Source organism: Pygoscelis adeliae, unplaced genomic scaffold (genome assembly GCF_000699105.1).
Source record: "Pygoscelis adeliae isolate BGI_AS28 unplaced genomic scaffold, ASM69910v1 Scaffold238, whole genome shotgun sequence".
NCBI lineage: Eukaryota > Metazoa > Chordata > Aves > Sphenisciformes > Spheniscidae > Pygoscelis > Pygoscelis adeliae.
Genome location: NW_008825285.1, coordinates 1,475,588 through 1,501,958, shown reverse-complemented (window position 1 = coordinate 1,501,958; position 26,371 = coordinate 1,475,588). Strand labels below are relative to the sequence as shown.

The window sequence follows — 26,371 nt, the reverse complement described above, 5'->3', positions numbered from 1 at the left end:
TCATAATAACCCAGAGCCGAGAGAACCAAAGGGGACAGGGAGATGCTGATTTCCTACTCAATTTCCTCCAGTTTGAGATGTTTCAAAACCACCCTCCTCATTTTCCTTAAGTGCCTAACCAGATACATGTTTTTGAAGGCACTGAGAAGAAATTGGGATTTTGGTTCCCTCCTGTCAGTCCCTGTATGAACTCCAAGAGTAGAAGCCCAACTGAAAACCCTTCGAGCTGAGAAGTTCGGTTACAGTTTGTCTCTCTTGCATCTGTCCCCTTCTGCATCGTGCAGGAATATCACACAGCGCCAAAGCATCGGGCAGATGGGCAAAGGGTCACCCTGGACCAAGTGTGACTTCCCCATCTCTGCTTCCCTATCCCCTACTGCTCTGGACGTACACACATTCTAGGGCAGATGTGGGTCTGTAGCCTCTGCAGCTGAGGAAGATGCTGATCTCAGGTCTCCCCTGTCTTGTACATACACTTTCATCATTACATGGTTTATCAATGACAGAGATCACCTACGTTCTGAAATCTGCTCCATTTTGAAGGATACTCAATGGTGTGCTCTGAAGAGGACTGTCGCCCTTCAATGTGCAATTTGACAACCATTTCCCTGGCCCTAGGAATCTCCTGGCCCAGCCTGTGTCAATTTGGGACTTCATTCTGGAGACATGTAAAACTCCCCAACTATTCACGGGGGTCTTGGTGCCTAACTTGGGGGCCACGCACATAAAGCGTTGCTGCTGCAATAGCTCACTTGTACACATCTAGAACATATACTTGTTTAGTTCCCAGGACTGGATTTGCAGGATTGGACCCAACGCTTACCACTCTTACTAAAACTCTTGTAATTTAAGGGCTTAAATCTAACTGTAAGTAGGTTCATGTCAATGTAAACATCATGCACCTCCTCATTTACCCAACTCAACTTCGTAACTCAGCACCATCTTTTAAAAAATTCAGAAAAGCAACTAACAGTGAATGATTTAATTTGGTTTCCTTTGATAAAAGATATTTAAAAATAACATCAGCTCTAGAAGAATAATTGATTTGCAATACATTCTTCATATCGATGAAAATATGTTCTTCAGCTGTATCAGAAATGGAATGAATTCATTCAATAAATATAACAGTGACAATTTAGAAAAGGTATCTGTCAGATATTTTTGCTAATTACCATGGGTTGGGGCATTGTATGGTTTTTGCTTCCCCTCCGCCCGCCCCCCCATGCATTGTACAGCAATTTACAGGGAATTTACAGGGCTGAGCTTTGGAAAAAATATAAAGTTTTGTTTTAAAATAAAAAAAACCCAAACCTCCTTACAATGGAGCAGAGCAATACATACTCACATGTGCTGTAAAGTCTGACAGCAGTGACAGTAATTATACCTTAAGACCGTTGCAGGTTTTGCAGTGGCAATTCATCTGGAAAGCATCAGTAAAGGTACATTCTTTGTAGACCCTAGCACTGGTGTCACAAGGTAGCTCATTTCAGTGTTTAGTCTCACACATGCACGTGCAATTAGGTGGGAATTTCCTGTTCCACCACAGATGTCCATGGGAGCAGAGTTGTGTGAGTACCACACGCGCTTACAGCCTTACTTATGGCCTCATTAGATTACCAGGAATTAAAATGTCCCAGCAGCATCTTGGCTCAACATAAGAGGAATTCTCTCTTTCAGAAATTAAGATATGAGAAAAATTTAAGACATTGACATCCATGGATGAGGTTAACCACAGTCCTGAGCCAACCTCCGAGGTGTGCTGCAAGGATGAACCTGGAGATCCTCCCAGTGGAGCTGGCCGGCTCGAGTGCCATGGGAGCTTCCCCATGGCTGCAAATGTATATGTACCACCTCCAGTAAGGGATGGTCTTTATTTGAAAATATTCTAGCCTCAGGCCAACACAGTAACTTATTAGGTGCAGGGGAAAGGTTCATGACAAGACCTAATAACACTTTTTAATGGCCTACCTTTGAAAGAGTTAATTCCTCCATTTCTGTGATGCAGATTGCAGGCATTTACTAGTGAACTGATGCTTGCTTTTTTATCATCATTAACGGAATGACATGCCTAATAGTATGAACAACACCTGCTTATAAAATCCTGATTTAGCAAAACACCAAAGCATATGCTTGCACTGGAACATAAGAACAGTCCTAGTGGGCCAGTGTGCTTAATGGGAAGCTTGTTTTGAAGTGTTCTGTCAGTAGAACTCCCTGAAACATCAGTTTTTACTGATCAGTGTCCCCCAGCCCATGGGCCATGATCAGCACATCACCCACAAGCACTTCTGATGTCCTCAGCCATAGGTAATTAAAAGGAAAAGGAGAGCAAAGTATGCTTTTGCCCAAAGCACGTGTCTTGTTCAGAGGCCGGGGGGTTAGAGGCAAGGCGAAGCAGAGGCAGAGATTGGTTTGCTACCTCCTTTTTTTCATTTCTGAATGCCTCTGATACTATGGTAATGGGAACTACCTAAGTGCCTAGAGAGGCTGATCCACAAAACTTAGTGTTGCAAAGGTGGGCAGCTGTTTTGGAAGAAAAATATCTCGGAGGAATAAAATTCACAGGAAAAAGGATGAAACCAGCGGCATCGGATAAAGCCAGCATGACTTGTTTTCTCTCTACATGAGTAAACCTCTCTTCCTCCCCCGCATCCACCACTACAAGTTCTTCATCTACTCCCTTATTGTGCCTAAGACAAATGAGTTTAAATATATATTGCTAGTCCACTATTAAATCTCATTTTGTGATGAGGGCTTTTTTTCTATTCAAACTTACACTAGATTGCTGTTACATTATGTAAATTCAGCTCACTTCCACTGATGTGTGCGATAGTCTGTAGAAAGTTCTCTGGTGACAGAGGGACAAAGGAAGAGATTTTCAAGGCACAAAGGGAGGTCTGAACCCAACCTGCATTCACAGGTGAGAGGAGCTCAGTGTTTAACTGCAGTGTGAGCTTTCAACTCTCTTTGGAATTATTTTGTTGAAATCTGACACGAATTCAACGTCTTCTTTGCCACTCTGAGTCTTTCTCTTTAATTTGAGAGTACAACAGTATGGCATAACATTCCATAGTACCCAATAACATTTTCTTTATGCTTTTAAGCCATTTCAGGTGACAAAAAATACAGCATATGTTACATGACATTGGGAGAGAGGGATATTGCCTATAAGGACATTAGGGTCAAATCATGCTCTTACTGAGATGGCCCTGAAATATCCACACACTGCTGAGGTATTTTAAACATTGCTTATCTGGAAAGCCCACATACAAACTAAATTTGGTGCAGTGGTTTAGAGTACAAGCTGGAAGAACTTGACCCTCTGATTCCAAGGATATCCTATTATTGGAAGTGTTTTGCTCAGGCTACTAAACTATGAAGTCCAGTAATAGATGGAGATGGCAATTTATTGTCATACAACAAACAATCTAGAGGAAGGGTTAAAAATGCTAGGCTGGAGAGCACTGACGATTGGAAAAGAGAACACAAAATGTGCCAAAAAGTCAATATTTTGTACCTTTTCTCCCCACCAATACATATCTGTCTGCTTAACAGTGCTACTGGTTTCAGAAAATAAAGAGGGGGATAAAAGAGGAAGCATTTAAAGAATAAAGAACTGCCTTTTCACCTTTTGACTGTATTTTACTCTGCAGGGAATAAATTTGGTTTGCATTTGTGACAGGTTCCTTTTTCACAATGGATTTCATTGCTTGTTTTAAATGAACGTAAAAATGCAACTTAGTGTGAGATTGAGCTAATGTTGTACCAGCAGTATTGTGAGAAATGACTGTGCAATGTGCAATGTTGTTCTTTTTTAAACAGAACATGCATTTGCAGTAATTCACTGTGAGCCAGATACTGCTAGCCTTCCCCCTGCCTTTAAGCAGCTCAGCGAGCTAGCTGAGTAAATACCTCCAAAAGCACTTCCACACCAGTGCAAAGCAGATTTTAACTTCAGTAATTAACTATCATCTTCCTAAAGGCTTGAAGCATTCACAGTGAGTGCCCAACAACCCACATCAGGAACATTAACTGGGTAAACTAAAAGAAAACACGAGAAGATGCAAGCTGCATTACATTTTGCCCCCAAGGAGCAAAGCGGTTTCTGAAGTTTAGGGTCATATCCTTTGCAACCCTTTCTCTCCCCGCAGGCACCAATGCAGGATGCACGCTGGCACTTAGCAGCTGGTGCTCCTGATTAGCAGGTCTCAAGGGGTTAAAGTGTTTGCCCTTAGATAGTCATATAAGTGAAGTATCCAGCATGTCATAAAACCATGGGTAAAAGTTGAATTCCCTTTTCCTCCTGCAATAAATAACGAGCTAGACAAATTCTGCTGCAGTAGGCTCCATGAGGTGACAAGCAGCAGCTTGCAATATTTAAAAATCATCGTGAATTACCTAATGTTAGTTTTATGACTATAATAATGAAATCTTCCCTCTCTTCTCATCCCCCTAAACATGGCAGGGGACCCATTTTGATAAGCACAAGAAACAAGAGAAACACTCTGTGGAGGATAATCCCTTCCACGTGGTAGCACCATTGCTGTCACTGTGATGGTACAGGAATTTGACAGACAAAGTTTGTCGAGAGCATAACATCTTTTAATACATCAGCTGGGAAGACAAAATGAAGGCGTATTATTAAGAAGTAGTTTTCAGGTTCAGCAAACTACCAAGCTTGTGCACCTAAAAATGTGCTGTTTGGTTTTTTTTTTTTCCAGTTATAAGAACAATCAGTATTTGTTACAGAAATGGATGAAAATTTTGGCTTAATTAAGGCAAGCTTTGAGATTTTATTTTTACATAATAGGCTTGAACATACTTGCACTGAAAGCAAAGTCAAAAGTTCTATTTTATTCATTACTAATGAAAAGTGCAGTGTAGATTCAGTGAGACTGATAGAATTTTATATTAAAGGACTGCATTAAAAGGAATATTTTAGATTCTAGATGCTCTGAATTTTCTGTGTATTTATAAAAATAAAATGATCCTTAAATACTTCATCAAAGCAGTTATTTGTGGGGGGTTTCTTTTTAAATAACCCAAACTGAAGAGTTTTCTTTGTGATGTTTCACAAATACATATCACTCATAAATATTAAATTAAAAAGGATTTTTCTAGCTGGGAACAACTTTCAGATCTACCGTCATATATCCTCAAAAAGACAGGATTATAACTCTGCAGAACGGCTATAAATTTGTTACTGTGAGTCCTAAAGGATGGCTTGGTCATTAGGTTCCTATGTTTAGATACATTTGAATTCTCTTCCAGACTGAGACTCTGACTTCCTGCACCACTTCAGTTAAATCATTAAATTCTTTGTTTCACACCATCATTTATAAAATGAACCATCTTTTTCCTACCTAATAAGTTGTTATGAAGGCAAATCCATTAATGATTACAAGGTACTTACACACTAGAGAGGTGAGGGCCTGGATAGATACTCTGTTTTTTTTCCCAATACCCTTTGCACCTTTCTCAGACCTCTTTCTGTTCCCCTTGATCATAAAGAGATCACAAAGCTGAATATATGATGTAGGAGTCATGCTGAGTGGTTGTAAATGTGGGATTATTAGCACTGTTACCATTTCTCCTTAAGGAGGTGATGATGATCTGTGTGGGAATAAGCATTTATCCCAACAGAAAAAAAACAGAGTACTAAGGGGAATACAGAAATGACCTGTCAAGTGCCCTTCTTTTTGCAGCAGTAAGTATTCAGTTTCATTCTAGCCAGATATTACCTGCTTAATGCATCTTTTTATATTTATTATGTTGTATAGATTTTGAATTAGGCCTTGAAGGGCAAAGGGACTTGTTAGGTCAGATTAAAAACTGGCTTGTTAAAATCTTGATGGAACAGTCCCTAATACAGTTCTTTCCGCTGCTGTTACTAGAAGCTGAAAGAGATCCAATTAATATTTGCAAGATACTGCTGATTGGCAGCCTTTTAGCCTCAGAGTCATGCACAGCACAGTATTTGCAAGCAGTCAGGAGCGCCATGGAAGAATCACTTGTGATACTATGAAATAGCAAAAATACATGTGAGAAAGAAAATAAGGGCAAAAATACAGTGTAAGCAAGGACAATCAGCTGAGCTGTCTCATCACAGCGTGTCTGTGTTCAGGAACAATATAAGTGGTTTTTGTGTTTGGGTGATGACTGCATGACTCATGCCTAAAAGTGATGCTTCATGGTCAAAGCAAACTCGTGCAGAGCGGCTTTATGCTGCCTTTCTTCCCTCCCCATGTGAGGACTCTGACCAATAGGCTTTCCTGGGTTTAGTACAACATCTTCTGGCCCTCTTCTGCGTTCAGCTTTGCCTTAGCAAGGAGGCAGACAATGAACTGTGGAGACCCAAGAACAGAAACCTCCCAAAGAAGGGCAGAGAGTAACTAGATCCAGGTCTGCCAGGAGCCTAATACATAAAAAGGAGCCATCTATACTGCTGGCTGTGATAGCGTATAGAAACAAAAGTGGGCTCTCTGGGGAGTTAGCAGGGTAAATCAGCGTTCATGGACTGTTACACTGTCATAGCTATGCTGTTTCCAATGCCCAAGCTAGCTGGACGTAGCACAGATATGCTATAGATTTGCAATGCTCCTAAAGCCCTAGATGCCTCCAGCTTCCCACTGACAACTTCTAAAGGACAGCTCGTGTAGCTGCTCCAGCGAGTGTTTGCCCCATTGAGTACTTAATGTTGCAGTGAAACATTTAATCACACCATATGAGGGGCAAACTCAATCTGATTAAAGAAGAAAGGTCAGAACTAGGGGGAGTGTAACACCACTTCTTCACTGACCATTAGTTTTAATGGCATACCGGTAATATTTACTAACTAGCTTAGTCTCAAAGGCCCAGCCTCATCTCATCTACTCCAGCCATCCTTGAAGTTCTAATCGGAGTTAGTCATCTCCTCTCCCAACAGATAAGAGAGAGAGGGGAAGCTCTGATGGGCAATTCATTTGCCTGAGAATTATCCTCCAGAGGTGCGTATCATTCTCCATTGATGACTGAGGAGACCTAGACAACTAGGTTAGGTGAGATGCTTAACGCTAGGTGCTTTATATGGCTAAAGTTAGCTGGAATGAACCTGGGTTGAAAACGCTTGAGTTTTTGCACTGCAGTTTTGGGCTCCTGAATGCTAGAATCTGCCAAATCTAACGGTGTTTGAGATCTGTGTTTTGTGTCTGTTGCCTTCCCCAGTTCCCTCCCCCCCCAGTTTGGCAATTTTGATGGAAATGGCAAAAGAAAAAGCAACATGGAACCACAATGAAAAGATAAACCAGTTGCAGTATAGTGCAGGGAAGGCCATGGAAGTGAAAAACGCATTGTAAGAGTAACTGCTGTTTGTATGGTGCTCTGCTGCAAAGAAACAAGAGTATTTTCTTCCTTCAACTTGCATTGTCTGAGTGCCCATTAAATAAAAACACTTGTAAATATTAGAGTTGAAAAAGGGAGCTGAACAACAGCTAGAACCTACAAAAATAAAAGCAATTTTCATTTGTAGTTATCCAGATGTCTGCTGCTGTAGCTGCTGGAGTTCTGCTATTGGCCAGGAGGATTATTCGATGCTTTTCATGGAAAGAGAAAAGCGTCAGCAAAAACCTAGTGAGGGACACACTTTTAAAGATAACAAAAAAGATAAATGTATTCAGGCTGGCATTTTCATTAAAAGCTTATTCTTTCTCTGAGATGAACAAAATCTGTGTGCATGGGTGTATATGGTTAGGGATGGACGCAACATATACCTGAATCTGTGAACTGTGTGTAATTTCAGACAAAATACATAAGGGCTTCTATACACCTAAAAATGACCCAAATTAAAATTTCACTACCTTTACTAAAAAAAAACCAAACCACAACAAAAAACCCAACGGGCAAAGCAAGCATATAAATGGAGGAGGGAGTACTTAAAGCAATAAAAGTGAAGTAACGAAAATTATTGCGACAGTCATACACACAAAGAATATAAATTATATAACGTGTTATTGTTTACACATTTTATATTAATACTTGAAAACTACATGTTATAAATGTATAAATGTATAAAAGTGATATGGCTTTGTCAGTACACAATCTAAAGGAAGGTGATACTGGAGATGGAACAAGTAGGAACAGCCTAATATTTTAAAAACTGCTACAGGAAAATAATGCTTCTAAGCTTTCACTGATTTCAACAGTCTTGCAGAGATAGAAATTCACTACTGACATGTCAGCGTTTAAGCTAATATCCTTTGTCAATGCAGAAAAAACATGCAGAAACCACTCACTGTAACTGAATGCAAATGGATGCTAATTTGAAGCTCAATCCTTCCTCACTTCCACTATGCATGAGAATATGTCACATCATACTCTATACCGTATAGGAATTGTTTCTCTTATACATCTAGATTTTCCCCAGCCTCCCCAGAAGTTAAAAGTAAAAGGAATACGCTTAAATTACTACATGCAAGAAATAGAAGTTAATGAGTTGCATTCCATTTAGGGTAAGATAACCCATAATCATCTATGGTCACTCTAGAAAATACCAGTGCACACAACTAAATTTAACTTACACATGCACACACACATACGCACACACGCACATGCAAAGGGTAATGAGAGCAAGAATTGTGGATGTGCTGCTACTGCCTACTTATAGGTGTTCCCCAGTATCAGCTCCCACAGAGTTCTACGCAATTTGCTTCTTTTAGCACCTCTTCCAGAAACTGCTGGTGAATTACCTGAAAGGCAGTTCATCTCCACGTGCTGAATCAACCATGAACAAAGTTAAGATGCTGATTGCAAAAATGACATTTCTGAAAACACGCCTCAGTTGGCCCTAAAAATCTTGGAATCCCCTTCGGAAAATTTGAATTTTCTTTACAGGGGACACAGAAGTAGCTCACCCACACGAATCAATTAAATTGTAAGAACTACGTTTTACATTACTTTGATTTTACGTTGCATGTAGGTGGCAATGCTTTCACAAGACAGCACATGGAGTGACCTGAATAAAAGATGCAACTATTATGGATTCATTCTTTAACGAAGTTTATCCTTAAAAGTGTCTAAACTGGCCCAGCTAAGAAGTTGTGGAATAACTACACTTTAGTTAGGTAATATACATTGTACCCTTTACAGCCAGAAGACTACCATCTGGTCAATTAAACACTTCTCTTCAAATCCTTCTATGGACTGCTGCATGAGATTAGCTACAAAAAAAAGTAGTTCTTCACTCCGTATATAAACCTCCTTTTCCAAACATTTGCCCAGCTGCTCTTCAAACCGATAGCACAGTACTTCTATGACCAGCTTTTCCACTTTTCCATATTCTAACCTACCCATTGTGTGAAAAAATGCCGCCCAAATTCCTTATCTGCTTGTCTCCTCCTTAGTTTCAGTCAATGACCTCTTGTTTTCAAATTAGTCACTATCTCAAGCTGCTTACTGACATCAATACATTCCTTTCAGGGTCTTCTAACGCTCTATGGGGACCCCCCTTCGTGCTCCCTTTCCCAAGGAATAGCCTATGTCTGATCAGTCTTTCTTCACAATTCTTTTGCCCCAAACCCTGAATAATTAGGATTGCTTTCTACCACACTTTCCTAGTCCCAATTCTTTCCCAATAAAATCCCCACAACAGCAAATAACTCAAGAAATATGGCTCTTTTAGAGTAATACCTGACCACTAAACTATATAAAAAAGAAAAAAGCCAAAGAAATTACATCAATAACTTGTTTGCTTTTTGGTTGAAACCTCTATATGCCATAAAGGAAACCATCTAAAAATGCAGTCCATACAACATACACTAGGAAACATCAACCAACACCACCTTCCCTGTGGTCAGTAATTCATTTCACAACAGAAGCTTGTAGAACGTGCTACTTTTTTATCTTCATTTTATGAACTATTAATTGATGACTCCATAGTGTCAATAATGTGTCAAAAGCTTTAAAGCTTTATATGCCAAAATGTGTTTTGCAAAGGAAATAAACACTGTTTTAAACAGCTTGTTCTAAATAGTGAGAGTTCCCTGAGCATCACAGGCTGGACAGTAAAAAACTGTCCTATACATTCCCTATACACTTTTGCGTGTAGCTGGGGGCCCAGCTCTCATTGTGATTAATTATCTACTGGGAAAGGCTGCAAGAATGAGCACTGTTTGCCTAATTGTGTTTCCAGGGTAACTCATTACGTAAAAGTTACAATACACAAATGCAGCTCATTTGAAAAATCAGCCTTATAACGTACGGTATGTTTACATGGACACCAAGAACTTCCTTCAGAAATTGGAATAGCAACATTTCAGATTTACATGGTTAGCATTATTGCTGCTGAGAACTGAGGCAGTCTCATGGATAGTACAATAGTGCACAAAGCAAAACCTAAGTTTTTGGCTTTACCGGCCTGCATTTTTTTCCTTTTTCCTAGAGATAATAACCTAGCTCACCCAAATCTCAAAGACCAGCAATGTGATCGATTCAAACTTAGAACATGAAAACAATTGCATTTTTAAGTCCTGATTTTTTCTGCCATAAATTTTTCTCCAGAATACCACCTATTTCTAGTCCCACTTCTTGCCCTCTTACCGTTAAATACCACTTTAAAAAAAAGTAATCTCTCTTTTACACTATATATTCTCTCAACCACTGTATGACACGTAGTATGTTAAGTTTTATTTTCATGGGAGAAGCTGGATCCTGGGCTGAAGAAATATTCCCTCGTTCACCAAAAGCATGTCAGAAATAGTCTGCTCTAGACTTGTATCAGCACAACCAAACAATAGCATTTTCTCAGACTTTGCATAAGGACTCAAAAATAAGCAGATTGAATCCATTTTAACATGAATATGGGCAAGCGTTTTCTTTCATAAAATCCTTTCAGAGAGGAGCTAACCCCACAACTTCATTATGATTGTTAAATCCACACAGCAGATAAGCAAAACCTCAGCAAGGGTTCAGATTAGCCAAAATCATTTGATCACGATGAGTCAGAAAGCGAATTAAGGAATCTTTTGTTTTGCCTTAAAATGTCACGGTATAAACTGCATCTGCTCAGGAGCTGACTCACAAGACCCTCAGACAATAGGGTAGCGGGGGCAAGGAAAGGACTTGGGGAGATAACCTCCGCAGCCAGCCCAGGCCAGAGCGTGTGTGCTCATCAATTATAATCCAAGCTTTTGAATGTGAGAGAATAAACCGTTGGTTTGGCTTTGCTAAATCGAATCTTTTTGCTGGGTTTTAGAATTTGGAAATCAATACTTTAAAAGGATTTTAAAATTCATATTCGCCTTCCCTTTGACTCATCTCGTTCCAGCTAGTTCAAACACAAGAAAATGGATGGTCAGCAAACCCTAAGCAGCTGCTGGCTGGATTAATATCTAAAAATCAAACTATTATCTACACTATCCAAGCCTCTCAGTTCAGAAAAATTAAAGTGGGAAGACTCATAATCTCATTTTTTTTCTTTTTCATGCCAGAAACACTCAATAAAAATGTCTTGCAATATACCAAACTTTTAGTCACTACAATAAGCCTGCAGGAAAGACAAGAAATGAGAAAATTCTCAACTTTTCTCTAGATCACACAAAAAGAAAAAAACCTGATCAGGTCAGAGTTACTATGAGTTTGGGGTGAGGAAGGAATATCAAGTAGACTAGGCTAAATCAGTTTATCGTCCCTAGTAACAAAGGATAAAACTTGTAAATGCATCAAGAATGAAATTCTCAGCAGAAATCAGCCTCAGAAAAACAGTCTCTGTCAAAAATCCAGCAAGCATTGTTATCTACAAAAACAATCCATTACCACTTTCTGTATTTATTGAAATCATGGAAGTGCACATGGAGTTGAAATAAATCACTTCTCAACTTCTCACTCACTAAGGATTGTCCTAAGCTGTCTGTCGGGGAAATGAGAGGTGACTTGGTGACTGTCTTAAAATTGTAACACCCATGTAGAAATAGTATCACAGTTAAATAGTTATCATAGTTAAATCATGTTAAATAGTATTTAAATGTGTTACTGTAAGGCCATATTCAACACTGTTTCTTTTTTGTTATTACTTTGATGGTATAGGATCAGGGTCTTGTAACTGCTCTGCATATGAATCTAGCAAGAAAAATAATTATAGTAATAAACTACATGATAAATAGCAGCACTAAGTTACTGGAACAACTAAACAAAAGGATACACTTGCATTTAAAACTTTCCGCTGTCATGACACAGGAATGAGCACTGAATAGACACTGGTGTTCTCTGACTGTTCCAGTACCTAATAAGATTATTTAATGTGGCTGTTTGGAGTGAATGCACAGATGCAGTCATTACATTTACTGCACAGAGGATAGTGAAATTCATTAAAAACCCAACTCAACAGGAAATCCTTCCTGATGCTGTGCAGAGCCGGAGGGAGTCCCGCAGGCCGGTGCTGCGTGGCTCTCAAAGGCAGCTGGGGGCCGGGAGGGTGTTTGCTGAGCGAGGGCTCCTGCGAGCTCCGTGCGAGCTCTTGCGTGCCCTCCCGCCAGCTCACCTTCCCCCCCACCCCCAAGTTCACCAAGGGGGCATTTCTACCCTTGGTACTAACTTTTACCGTTCTGCAAGCGCACTAAAATAGGGTGCTTTGCCTCTTTTTTAAATTTCATTCCTGGTTTCTGGAATTGCTTGGGGCAGTCAGACTGACGTGGCGGGTGTCGAGCACAAAATCCTCCCCAGCTTGGTTTCTTTTCCCCTGCTCTAGGCTTTAGGAACAGGTCCCTTGCTCGTAGTTTTCAGAATCTAAAATAGTCTGAGGGATGGCAACAGGCAAGATAGTAGAAGATACGAATTCATAACGTGTTTAACAGACTAAGTATTAGCGCTAATTCAATGAGCAGTAGGAGAAGAAATTGTAAATGACAAAGGCATTTACAGTTAACTGTCTAAGAGAATGCAGGGAAGTAAATCATTACATGAAAAAGGAGCTCCTTTTCTCAACCCACCCTATTAAAAACCCCACTAAAGAGCCAAGGCATTTATTGATTGCTTTCTACTTTCCCACTGCCGAAACTAAGTACTCCTCTATTTACTTTGATTTAAAAATGCATTATTGTCTACTTTCTAATAAACCAGACAGTGGAACAAGAAACTCAAATTATTCTAAGTTTATTCTTAAAAGTCCATTTTTTTTTTTTTTTGAAAGGCTGAAGGCCTTAATCCTTAAAAGCCTTTTTGAAGGAAATGTTACTAGATGCTGGCCTTGCAGCTGGGCCCAGATTGAAAGTGCACTTACATTTTTATGTTTAGCGCTGAAGGACTCTGAAGTTAGCCCTCGCACTCCACATAAAAGCTTTGGAAAGGGCATTCTTTGCCACTTGTGCAATTCATTCTCTAAGAAAAGGAAATGGAAAGAAAGATTTCATGTCCAGGGCTTCAGGCCTTTGATCATTTGATGAACATTGGATCCTCAACCTGGGCCTCCAGCTTCTCAGGCCAGACAAAGAGGGCCCCGGCCGCACAGGCTGGGCCTCGGTTCCCGCCCGAACAAAACCTTTGGCGGCCGCACAGTGTGACAGCCTGGGAAAGGCCCACCTCAGCAGGGCTGAGATGCCCGCTCTGCCCTTTGATCTTTCATTTAAAACCCAGCCAAAGCACCAGGTCAGGGGATTTCGCGTCGCACACCCCCATGGGCAGAGGGGAGCAGGTCAAGAACAAAATGGGGGTGACCAATCTCCAAAAAGCCCTGTGACGCCTTTCTCTGGCCAGTTTCACATGACTTGTCTGGTATTGTGAAGCGCTAAGCCCACACTTAAAATGGAATTTGACATTACATGGTACAATGGAGTCAATAAATGGCATTCTTCAGTGCTTTTACAACAAAGTCAACCCTCCCTTAAGTGGCTGAAAGCCCCAAGCTAGAAAATACTTCTCATTTACTTCTTTATGCGAGTAAATTGCATATACTTTAAATCTAGTTTTCATTACGGCTTCTCATTGCTGATGACTGAAATGAGCCAAACAAATACCTAACAAAGGTCTACATTAATTTTACGATGTACCATTGCTTCTATTTTTAAAGACTAGGTTGTCACGTGGCACGGAACAAGCATTGGAAATATCTCAATATTCCTTCACAGAGTGAAAACCTATTTTCCAATGAGCATGAAAAAATAATCTCATCCCACTGAAAAAATTATTTTCAGTACAGTGCTAAGGAGAAGGCAAACACACAACTTCTTTTAACATCAGCAGCAAGTTCCACAGGATGCTCGTGGGCAGAAAATTAAGTCCATCTTTGACGAGACATGTTAACAGTCAGAATACGGAGAGGAAAAAATGCTTAACTCTTCTTTCTAAAGGGACAGGATGCCACTATGTCCCACAGGACTGGGATACGCAGGATGCAATAGATGACTGCAAAACATGGAGTGCATTTTTAAACTACATACAAAAATATGTCTACGTTAGAAGATTTTAAACAGCAACTGTAAAGTGATTAGAACTCAAAGAACTAAATATTGTTTCTCTTTATAAATTAATATATGTTTTTACAATTAATCCTTTTTCTTTAAATATACATATGTGCATAATGCCAGATCAAGGTAGCTTAAGTACTCAGCTTAAGAAAGGCGAATAACTATTTTTTGTTTATTTTCAACCTCACAAGATTTCTCTTCCTCTTAAAATGCTGTTCTACGAAACTGTGATACAAACATGGCCAAAGGCATGAGGAAGGGGTACAATATATAAATAAAGCTGTCTTTTTAACATATGGTCAGGTGCACATGCCCACTTTTACCCTCCTTCCTTTTGAAGACAGTATCAGTATTAAAAATTTGTTTAGTTCTAACATACACAGTTTATTTCAGGGTATCTCAAGTACTTCCGACCATGAACCATTTACCAATCAATAAAAAGTAAAGGAATGGTCCCAATCTCTAGAGAATCTATAGACTTCATTTTAAACAAACAACAGTATATATTTATGTTAACAGATGATTTCCCACTTTATAAAAGTACACCTCACAGACAAGGAAACAAAGAAACAGGAAAGTTAAATAAATTGTTCAATATTGAACAGACAGTTCAGTCTTGAACTATTGAACAGGCAGAGCTGGGAACAGAGCATCAGCTGATTTATTTTCAGTCCTCTGTCCTGTTTACTACAGTCTTTTTCCTCCTAAGAGACAAATTTGTGCAGCACATGGGGCCCTGTCTGGTACCAGCTCTTCTAGGCGCTTTGGTGGCAATGGGCAGCTACAAAAAGAAAAGTTCTTTGTTTGGGTGTTTGACCCTCGTGGCTGGGTAGGTGACAGGGGACTGGGCAAGAGTCATGAAGCAGCCCAGGTCCTAACTCATGTAACCACTAAATAAGGATTGTACAGCCCCACGGTATCTTCTTCTAAAAACTGTAATAACTATTTTAAATGATAAAGTTAAAAATTCAAATAATTCTCAACAGCACAAAACCCACCTGCTCATTCACAAAGCATTTGTGTTCAGGTTTGTTGTTTGAAATCGCTATGAAAATAAAACTTAAGAACATTCAGGAAAGAGTACAATTTGCCTCTAATTTATTCTCAGATTTTCTGTGAATATTGCTCCCCACGTTGTCATGGCAACACAAGCACATCTTTCAGTACCGAGGAAGTAACAAGCCTTTCGATTCTCACCTTTGGCCATTTTATTGAGAACCATGTCAATTAGAATGTAGGTTCCACTTCTTCCTGCACCATCGCTGCCAACAGAAAGGGAAAAAGAAAAAATAAAGCCTATCAATGTGCATCTAGACGCAACATGAAGGTACCTGCCCTTAATGTTGTACCGTTACGCATGGGGGGAGAGGACAGAATGAGGGGCTAAAGTAGGGTACTGAGAGAGGAGAGAAAGCTTGCACTGAATTAACACAAGCTGTTCGTGGAAAATTAACGATTAGCCTGCATGGATAACAGGGCTTTGTTCTGATTTTTTAAGCCGAGTTGTGTTTATGCATAAAAGCATTTTAAACAACAGTGAAAAAGTCAGTAACGCTAAAACAGGATACCATTTCTGTTCGAACAGTGTACATATAATGAGCTTATAGTCACTTGTATATGAGATCAAGAACCACAGAATAAACTAGAACAGAGTATTATCCTGAATGGTCCCAAAATGTCACAGATTGCATTTGAACACAGCGGTCAGAGGGAATGCATGCAGAGACCTGTCTGAGAACTGAAATATTTGATTACTGGGGGACTGCAGTCTTTCTTCACTATACATCATGAGGGATTTGTTTTTTCTTTTTACCTTTTCCTTTAATTCTTCCTTAGTTGCAACGACCAGAAAAAATATTATCATGTAATTCCTAAGAAACAGCTTTAACTTTTGTGTATCATCAGCCCTTCCTCGGAGACGTGAGACCAAGCCTTGGGAGGGGGAAAGCTCCCTAATATGAATGCAGCTTGTGTCCCTTTCAGAGAGCAACGTGTAATTGCCAGCGTGATGCTCTTTTAGAGCTGCTGTTAGCAAACATAATTAAGACTTTAAGTAAAAGCTTTTTTTCTTTCCCTCTCCAAAATTTTTACAAAGGTGCATGTGTGACCAATTAGACTGGTATGTAGTTTTATTAATTAAGCCATTATTTTTATTGATAGCTCAATTTGTGTACAAGAATTAATGAAAGGAAAAATAATAGAACAGCGTGAAGCGCGTTATTACATTCTGTTTACAGGCGGGCTATGAAACTTAATTTTTGTTAAGTCTCTGTAGACAGGTTTTTTTCTTTCAGTTACTAGATCACCGCTTAGAGAAAAGGAGGTAATGGTAATAATTTTTTTTTCTATGCCTATGAAGGGAACAGAGACACAATCTTATTAGTTAAGCTGAATAATGAGAGACAAAGCAGCGATCAGGCCCAATGAAAACAAAACCTACTGAGCGGATGGTAGACATTTCCATTCATCACAGTAAGGAAAGAGCAAGAAACTTGAAGGCTCTTCATTCTGCATCAAATGTTTCTTTTCTCAGGCTTCCTGAAGGCAATGCAAACAAGCCTGTGCCAGAGCATTCACCTCTGCAGCGAGCCTCCTTGCATGCAGTAGAAGGTGACTGCTGAGCCACAAGTGAGAAACACGTACCCTCCCTCCTCACTCCCACCCAAAGTGGAGTGCCACACGTCAAACAACCTGCCTCTTAGCAGGGCTGGTTTTCTATCTTCCTTATCTACAGGAATATCATCGATAAATAATTGCAGCGTTCTCCTTATAACAGAGAACCTCCAATGGCAAACATTAACGTGATTATGGTAAAGTTTTCCATTGATCTGCCTGATAGCTTTCATGTGCATCTATCAGACCGTCAGGCCTAAAGATAATCTGTGCTTAAAGGATTACTCAATCTCTGGGTAGGTTTCCACTCCCTGACATTGCCCTCTTCTTACCATGATCTCTAAAAGCAAGCAAAGAAGAAATAAAACGTAATTGAGTGTTAATAAAATAAAGATGACTACATGGGGAGGGAACGCGAAGAACCACTATAATTTTCAAGGAGATTTATGAAATTGAAGTGCTAGTTATATTGGAAAGGGTGGCCATACATTGCTAAGTCATGACACAACATCTACAAAATCATAGGAAAGGATAATTTTATTATGAAAACAGATCCTAAGTATTAATCAGCACTAAAAAACAGTTGAATTATATTTAATACCTTCAGCCTACCTCACTATCTGTTTAGTGATTCATCTAAAGCTTTAATTTGCCCATTTTGTTTATATCTATGTTAAATTCTTACACATAGAAATCTCTCTAAAGCTATTTTAGAAATTGTACTTGCCTGCAATGAACAACTACTGGACAAGAGCGACCCCTGTAGCACTTGTTTACTTTTCTGAAATAAAACAGACACAAAAAATTAATTAAGCATATTACATACTGTTTCTTTAGCCAACTGTCAAAAATAAGCAAGAAGAGAAAGCAAATATTGCAGTCTTTAAAGAAACAGTCAGGTTGATAATTTCCTAATATAACAAGCAGTTGTTACATACATAATCTTGTTTAAAGTTTCCTTCTGCTTTGCTGCTGTAGAAATCCTAGACAACATCCCATTATTGCTGCTGGCTAGGCAAAATAAATGATCTCTTTTCTCAAATGTCTTATGTCTTAGCTCCAAAACTAAGATTATCTTGAGATGCTTTAATTTTAAAGCCAATTTTGAGTTCATGAGCCTGCTCAAAGAAATATCGAGGGCCATCAAACTGAATCCAAAATTAAAAATGGCTATTCCAGTATATTTTGTACAATGTGTGCTGATTTGTAAAACCAGTTCTCCCCAGAAAGGCAAATACCAAATCTCCTGAAAAGCTTCTCACAAAATTCTAAAATGTAATCTATTGTGGTAAAAATAACTAAAACCATCAGTAAGCTTTACTGCTTTGGTTCTAGAGCAGAAGTCTTATATATTTAATATTTACACATTATTGCCTTCTACAGCTCCTTGGTTAAACATTCTCAGTGGCAAGAGAATATATGTGAAGTCAATCAATGAAAGTACAGCTACAGAACAGGTCTGCTGATATGTAAACTCAATGAAGGAATTAACTAGTGCTGAGGCAAAGCCAGATACTCAGTCTAAGAACAGAGCCCACAAAATTGGTTTAAATCTATTTAAATTGCTTTACAAAAACCAAAATCCCAAACCCTCTCTTCTGCTTTAGGATATATTTTGCATGTCAAGTATGTTACAGGCCCAAAAAACCCATAAAATATGCACACATATGTTAACAAGGCAAGCTGAATAAAGGCTAAAATGGGAAAGCATTGCTTCAAGAAATCAAAACCTTTCATACAATTTCCTCGATGAGATGTTTGAGTTTACTGGAGCTAGAAGGTCTCCTACAAAACCATTTCACAGGGCAGCTTCCAAGGGGTGCCCAGACCCTCTAATAGTCCCCAGGTCGGCGCAAGCATTACATAGGATCCTGACTGCTAAACTGAAGTGAGCTGCTGAAATTTGGCAACTGTGGTACAATGTTATTATGAATTTTAAAGCATAACTAACCTACTGAATCATTTAGTTCTTGGCTGTTCATCTATTCACTAACATCTGTGCTGTGAAAACATGCATATATCTTTAAACATTGCTTACAGTATAGCCTGAAGATGCCTAAACTTCTAAATCTGACAGGGAGTCGGGATACCTGGAACTCAACCCAAACAGGCTACAGAGATGTTGGAGATGTCCCATGAACCCGTGTTTTCACATTCTGCTTTTTATTATTGAAGAATCTAACCAAACTTGGTAACAATATTAAGTTCTTGTAATGATTCCCTTTCAACATTAGAATTCAGGAATTTTTCACAATTCTTACTCTTTTGCTTACTGATGTAAATCATACTTGCGGAGACATTCTGTCTCTGTTTATATTCCTTGGATGTAAGTAATTAATGCAGTAGAACAACGTTCTATGAAATAAGAGGTAAGCCATTGAGAAGTACCTGACTTTTGAAGTTAAATGGACCACTTATATGTCCATGAATGCATATATACGCAGGCGCTACCAAGCAAAACTTCAATGACTTAAGCTGCAGCAGAGTTTTCACATGAATGAATCATTCAATTCTTGATGGTCATATCTGAGGATCAACTCCTTCTATACAATATAAAGCCTGATATTTATTTTTTTGTATTGTACAGTAAATTATATTTGAAATGTCTGTAACAACATCTGATGCAGTCAGTCTGCATTCCCCTGCGTGCAGCTGGTCATCCTCCCCCCACCCCCCATCATGTGCATTAGTAAAGAGTCGTTTCTGCATTTGAAGTACTAAATAAGAGCTAATAACTACAGAGGGATATTTACCATTTCTTTTTCTGCTTGTGTGGTTCCTTTGTTCCTTGTATGGCACCACTAATATGATATTTGCACGTTGTGACTAGCCATCTACCAAAGTCCTAATATAATTTCGGTGACAAACTCGATCTAAACCTATCAGTAAATAGTTTTATTGAAGGCGTTTCAAACATTTTCATTATCACACATTTCAGAAAACACATTAAAACAAAGGGTTTCAATCCAGTTGGTTCATAGCTTTGTCTATATATAGTTTATGAAAATATTTAGAAGTGCAGCAACGTCTCATTTCATTCTTAGTTCTGGCTAATGAGAGTGAGCTGAAAATTCATCAGTAAGCAAAGTTCTTGAATGTTGAAGAAATATATATTATATATAAATATATACATATACAGGAAGAATTAACTTAGAAAGAATGATTAGTAATACAAACCAACCCTTGGCTCATTGAGTGAAAAAGAAATCATCATGCAAACCATCAGCAAGCAAAGGTCAGAGGTCGTTAGAGGCTCAGAAAAGGGGTTTCCCACATTGTCCCTGCAGCAGAGTCACAGTTTCCAATGATCACTTTTGTGACTATGCAACTGGGCTCATATTACTAGCTGCAACATCACAAAAATGACACTGGCAACCGCTAATTAGCTGGCAAAATAAGAATTTGTCCATTTTTAAAGTGAGCAGTGTTAGTAAATGCCATTGCACACAGCGAGAAGTGATAGCATAATAGATATATATTTTAAGCAAAGCCCTCACATGTGATGCTAATTATCTTTTAGCTTAGCAGTCCCTCTTTAAAGTGTAAATGTGCTCCCTCTGGGCTCAAGAAATATTTAATTACACATATCAGTGCATGACTAACAAGCTAGTCCAGAGCAATAATGATTGGTCTATTGTTCAAAATGAAATTAGGACTCCAGAAGCATTTAAAACTGACCAGTGGTTTCTGTAGCAGCCTCACCTCTCAGGGACTGTCTTTTGCACAGGTTTTTTAAATATATAGAATAATCTCTTTTTAGCAATTTATACCTACATTATGAAAGTATGATAGATTATTCCACAAAGTTTAATGTATCTGCTAAATGCAAAACCATCTAAAACACTGTCTGATATATAGCAAGAGAAATGTAAGCTTTCAGTTTTCAAAGAGACTTGAAAAATTTACTTCAATAAAAATTTTAAGGTCCATATTTCCACAGACTCTGGGCAAGGTAATTTTGGGAATCCAATTTTTCTTGGTGATGAATTATAAAAAATAGAGGGTTGGTTATGTATATGCTTAATTTCATATATGTATGTGAATATATAAATATACACACATATCCATATATATATACAAACACACTGAATGCACATAAAAACATAGATTAAAAGAAATGAGAGCAGCCCCTTCCTAGCACTACCCTACTACGAGTATGGTAGCGCTGTCAGACGTTTATTCTGGGGGCTTTATGACTCAGCTGTCGTAATCCAGCAGAGTTTGTGCTTTAAATAGGAAGCTTCAGGTGCAAAACATGTATCGTATAAATGAATTCCAAATACATTATTTCAGCAATAGTGCATTAGTTTTTTTGTCATTAAAAAACCAGCAACATCAGATGACCAAGAAAACTGAGATTCATAGAGCAGCTATTGTGCATGCTAAAATTCCTTTTCAGGCGGAATTTTACTATGCATTCAGTATTATGAGTTCATTGTACAAAATCTGCACGTAGCAAATGATTACAGTACCCTACACTGGACTGTGAATACATATTAAATGAACACTCAGAATTCAATTAAATCTTAACAGGTTCATTCCCATACTGGCTTTAAACACAAAGAATGGCAGCTCCACTACTCTTCTCATCTAGTTATAATTTTTCTTTTTCGAAGTATTGCACAACACTTCTTCAACACGGCTATTTAACCCTTACACAATGTCACTCTAAGCACTGCTTTCTTGGCGATGCGAACTGCGACTTACTGCAGATCTAATCCTGCAGTTCATGCAGGGACCTCAATTCTTACTGAAGTTGGAGTCGAGGTGCTCCGAACTTCAGACGTCCTGGCTGTACAGGCTCATTTATAGTCTAGTTACAATTGCTAGCACATTTCCCACTAACTTCAAAAAGGGCAAAATCGGTGTTGGCTCCGCGCTGTAGCCTCGCACGACTTAATGGAACCAATCCAGAATTTTAACTGCAGAAATTCACTACAGGCAACTTCCACAGTACCGCAAGCAAAGGGAAATCAACCTATAAAAATCACATTAAAGTGAAACCCAGACAAGAAAACCTTGAAAATTCAATTACAATTTCAACTCCATCCTATGGCCGTGCTTCCTTCCTCCACTATCGCTTTTGTGTTGTGACTCTGTAGCGTACCCTTATATTCTTACCTAGCCATAGTTCCTAGTGACTCAGTAGAGCTGTACTCTGTTACTTGACCTGCACTGTTTGAGATGACTCTCTGCTTTGAAAAGCCTTGTAATACGTACAAGAATACCCATGGATGAAGGGTGGCATTTAGTCCTAAATTTTTAAGGGTAAAATTTTGCCAACAGACAACTGTGCAACCAGCTCCCGTTGGATATAAGCCAGCTTCTCCCTTCGGATGCAGATGCGTAACTCCAACTGGCATCAGTCAGAGCTCCCAGCACTTATTGAAAGAAACAAGTTTGGACCTTTTGAGCACTGAGCCCTTTATAATCACTTTGGGGGTTGTAGATAATATTGTAGTACCGAGAGGAAAACACGCGATCCCACAGGCCGCTTGCGGATTGAGAACCAACTCCCCAAACCTCCCGGAGATTCTTTTCATTAGTCATAAGCGCATCGCTGTGGATTAGCTGGCACACGCTAACACCTACACACGATGCGCTGGGCACGGTTTGCAATCAAATGAAGATTATTTCACTCCAGTATTTATCATGCATGGCTTTAATTTTCAAATTAAAATTTAGGTAGACACAGCAAACATTAGAGAAGGTGGCAAGGACCACAGGTTTTGCCTCTGTATATTTGTATTTTAAAGCCACGTTGACTTTCTTTAAAAGTCCAGAGGGTATGCTCTGTCAACATTTTCATCCGCTTTCTCAAATTTCCACCTTCCTGCAGCCAAAGAAAATCTAGAGTCCTCACTGTTTGATCCTTACGAGCAAACGCTCCCACGGGAATGCCTTTATTGCCACATGACTCCATCCTGACTTTTTTTTCAAGCGTGCTCATACCACATGATTTATTTGTAAGATTCCTGCAATAAGGATCATAGGGGAGCCACACAAAAAGCCTGGAAGTTGCAGAATGGATAAATGCTTGGAAAACAAAGAAATACAGAAGCACTGAAGAGCTGTACAAAGGGAGGAAAGGTATCGATCTCTAAATGGGAAATGAGCATGTCTTAAAACCAGGCAACATCTACGTGTGAGACAACACTAGGAATCAACCTACTGCAGATTTTTGTGTTAGTTTAGCATTGTGGCATCACAGGCTGAGGACCCCCCTTTCAAACCCGAAACATTTAAAGGACGACTAAAATGACTAGTTTAGTTCATCAGATCTGTATTGTCTTAAATGAACTGCCATACTTTGTGCTTTACCTGCGGAAATCCAGAAGTGATCTTGTGGAAGCAGGAACCCTCTGATTGTTCCAGCTGAGGAAGTGGAACTGTGTCACTGTACGGGTCTCGTTTGTCTGCAGGTTCTTCAGGTAGAAGCTCCTCACGAGGAAATCCTCGCACCAGATGTGCTCAGAGACAAGGTTTACCTACACCCCATAGGAAGGAACAAATGGAGATCAGCAATTTCGGTTGCAAGCCACATCTTCAGGATTGCAGGTGTAAGATGTCTGGGATGAAGGAATTACATGAAAGTTTTATTTTTATTAGCAAATTGGCCAGTGCTGGGGAAAATTTTTTTTTGATTTAGCAATCAGTGTAGTTGTCAGGAAGGGGTTAGCTGCCACTGCTATTGTACTGAAAACAAAAAAAAATTCTTGAGAGTTTTAATGCAAAAGGAAAAATCACTAAATTGAAACTTTATATCGTTATGTGAATACAGAAGACGCTGCCTGAAAATATGTTAGACTGCCAGTCGTTTTCTACTCGGAAATGTCTACAATGCATTGCCCAGGCCACTCTCAGAAGTCTTAAAAATCTCAGAGTTGAATTCACATGAGAAGTGAAAAGTCAGTTTCTTCTGCTATGTAGAATAATAAGCATAAAAAATGCAGCTGATTTGCAGAGTTCATCTTTTCAGAAAAAAAGTTTCTTCACATTTTGGTTTAAAGAACTGTATTTCTTCACATTTTCCTGTTCTTGGTATTTGGCATTGTGGTATTATTTTCTTCCTCTACTCAGCTGGGCAACTGGAAAAATCTGACAGCCATTATCAATGTTACATTGCAACAAAACTGGTGATATGATATTTTGGGCTAGAAATGTAAAGCAGAAAATAAAAATACATATTTGTTGTTGTGACTGAGGCAAGAGGTAAAAATAGATAGCATTAATTACTAAAGCCATATAGAGGCTTTTCTACAAAGATATACATATGGTTTTCCTAAGGCAAAATTCACTAGTTCCAAAAATACTATTTTCCTATAAAATATAAATACATGGTTTCACATTTCAACCACTTGCAAAACTGTCTGAAAACCAAAATTGTTGTCCTTTTTTCATTGTAATACTTGGCTCATTATTTACTAGATTTTATTCAGCGGAAACTACCTTGCTATTAAAACTGTGCTTGAATTTTTCACAAATCTAAAACTACTCGAAGGCACACAAAGATTATTTAAGAGCCCTCAGCTCGACCTCCAGGTTAGATCGGCTTAAACACCATTTTGCCCCGTAGGAAATCAACCCGTACACTTACTGTCACGTTTACAACCAGGTATTTTGTGTAGGTACCTCATAGATGTGGTAGAGGTTTGACCCTTCGTCTGGCCAATAGTGGTAGCACTGTTTGACTCCATTTTCCACGAGGGGTGTCAGCATGACAATAACGACACAGCCGTTCTCCCAGACCATCTGCAGACAAAGAAAGACACCGTGGCCACATTGTGACTGCCTAATTACTGCGTGACATGTATAATTACTGCACTCAGACACACAATCAAAATTTATTCCATTCACAGGAAATTTATTTCATTTTCATTAGACACTTTTACTCTGCAGCTGCTTTCAAATCCCTGAATAAACTGGCACCATATTTTGCAGGCGTCCATGAAATATTAAAGAATTTCCAGCGATTTCAATTCAGGTCTTCCACAAAAATCTCTCCTCGTTCCTGGTACCGTGTTCAGCTGCTTTTACTTTTAGACCCGCAAAGGGAAAACTGAACGATGCTTGCAGAACACACAACTTTTGGGCTTTGATATTTAATGCTAAGGCAGCATGGACCTACTGAAGTCACACGTACTGAAACCTGTTTGTGTCCTCAGCCCTATTTCTTTCTACAGTTCACCGTGTAGCAAAAGCTACTAAACTGCTGCATTGCTCAAACAATCAAAAAAGTTACATCTGAACAACGGTAATGAGGAAAAGGCAGGAAAAACCCAAACCCAATCTGTTCTTCCAGAAACATTTCAAATGGAGAAATCGTCCCTCCAAAAGCACATTTATAAAAGATTTGTTGCAAATGTGCATTACTTTCTCTTTCTTCTTCCTTCTGTTCTTCCTTTTTTTCCCTTTCCATTTTTCTTTTTTATTGTCTTTCTTTGTATCTTTTTCTTTTTTCCTTTTCCTGTTTTCTTTTCTTTTTTCTTTTAATTTTCTTTCCTTATTTTTTTCATTCTTTCTCCCCCCCCCCCTCTTTTCTCCCTCTCTTTTCTCCTTTTACTTTCCTTTTTTTTCCTGGGGGTAGAAGGAAAGTCCAACTCCTGCTGCAGACCATGCACTCACAGAGCACAGGTACAGCAGGAACAGAGGACAACAGTGTATCTTCATTACCAGCATGATTGCTTAATAATTTAGACCAGCTACAGAGCAGGATACAGGAATCCAGTATATCCTCAACTAAAGGATTTGTGGATGTCTCCCACAAACAGCAGAACAAGCGGAGATGCTCTGGTCTGGCATATCTCTGTTCCAAACACAGCCCATGGCTGAACAAAAAGGCTCCTATGAATTAATACCAAGCAGCATAATCACTAAAAACTGTTGTTATTATTATGCTGTACATTGATGTTATATTTGCATACAACTTTCATTGTCTTTTTGCTAGCATATAAAATTACTGAATGAAGAGTAAACTGCTCTTTTTGTGAAGGGTTATGTTTATTTCACAGAAATATTTATAAGCAACTGTATTGACATGTAAATTTTGTAAACAAAAAAGGCCTTTGTCTAAACTGTGCAAAGATGAGATGATACATTCAATTCAAGGATTATTTTTTTTTAATTACATATCAAATAAAAAGGTTTCCCATTCATGGATAATGATGTTGTCTTCTCTTTCAAGAATAGCTTGCATATAGAGAAACAAATAACATTTTTCTTCCTTTTTTTTTTCATTTTGCAAGATAACTAAAACAACTTTTAAAACCAGCTTAGAATTATTTAGAGAAATGAATCTAGGGTTTGCACAGAATAGGGTTATTCAT

General features: G+C 38.9%; 1 protein-coding gene across 1 annotated transcript in view; it reads right to left on the bottom strand.

The window, feature by feature from the left end:
• PTPRN2 (protein tyrosine phosphatase, receptor type, N polypeptide 2) overlaps positions 1–26,371 on the bottom strand; it is a 416,744-nt gene that overhangs the window by 6,261 nt on the left and 384,112 nt on the right. Inside the window, exons 15-18 of the mRNA XM_009329894.1 lie at positions 24,678–24,797; positions 23,367–23,533; positions 17,773–17,826; positions 15,630–15,694 (exon numbers count right to left, since the gene is read on the bottom strand). Coding sequence (XP_009328169.1) covers positions 15,630–15,694; positions 17,773–17,826; positions 23,367–23,533; positions 24,678–24,797 — 406 coding nt within the window. The remainder of the gene's footprint in view (positions 1–15,629; positions 15,695–17,772; positions 17,827–23,366; positions 23,534–24,677; positions 24,798–26,371) is intronic.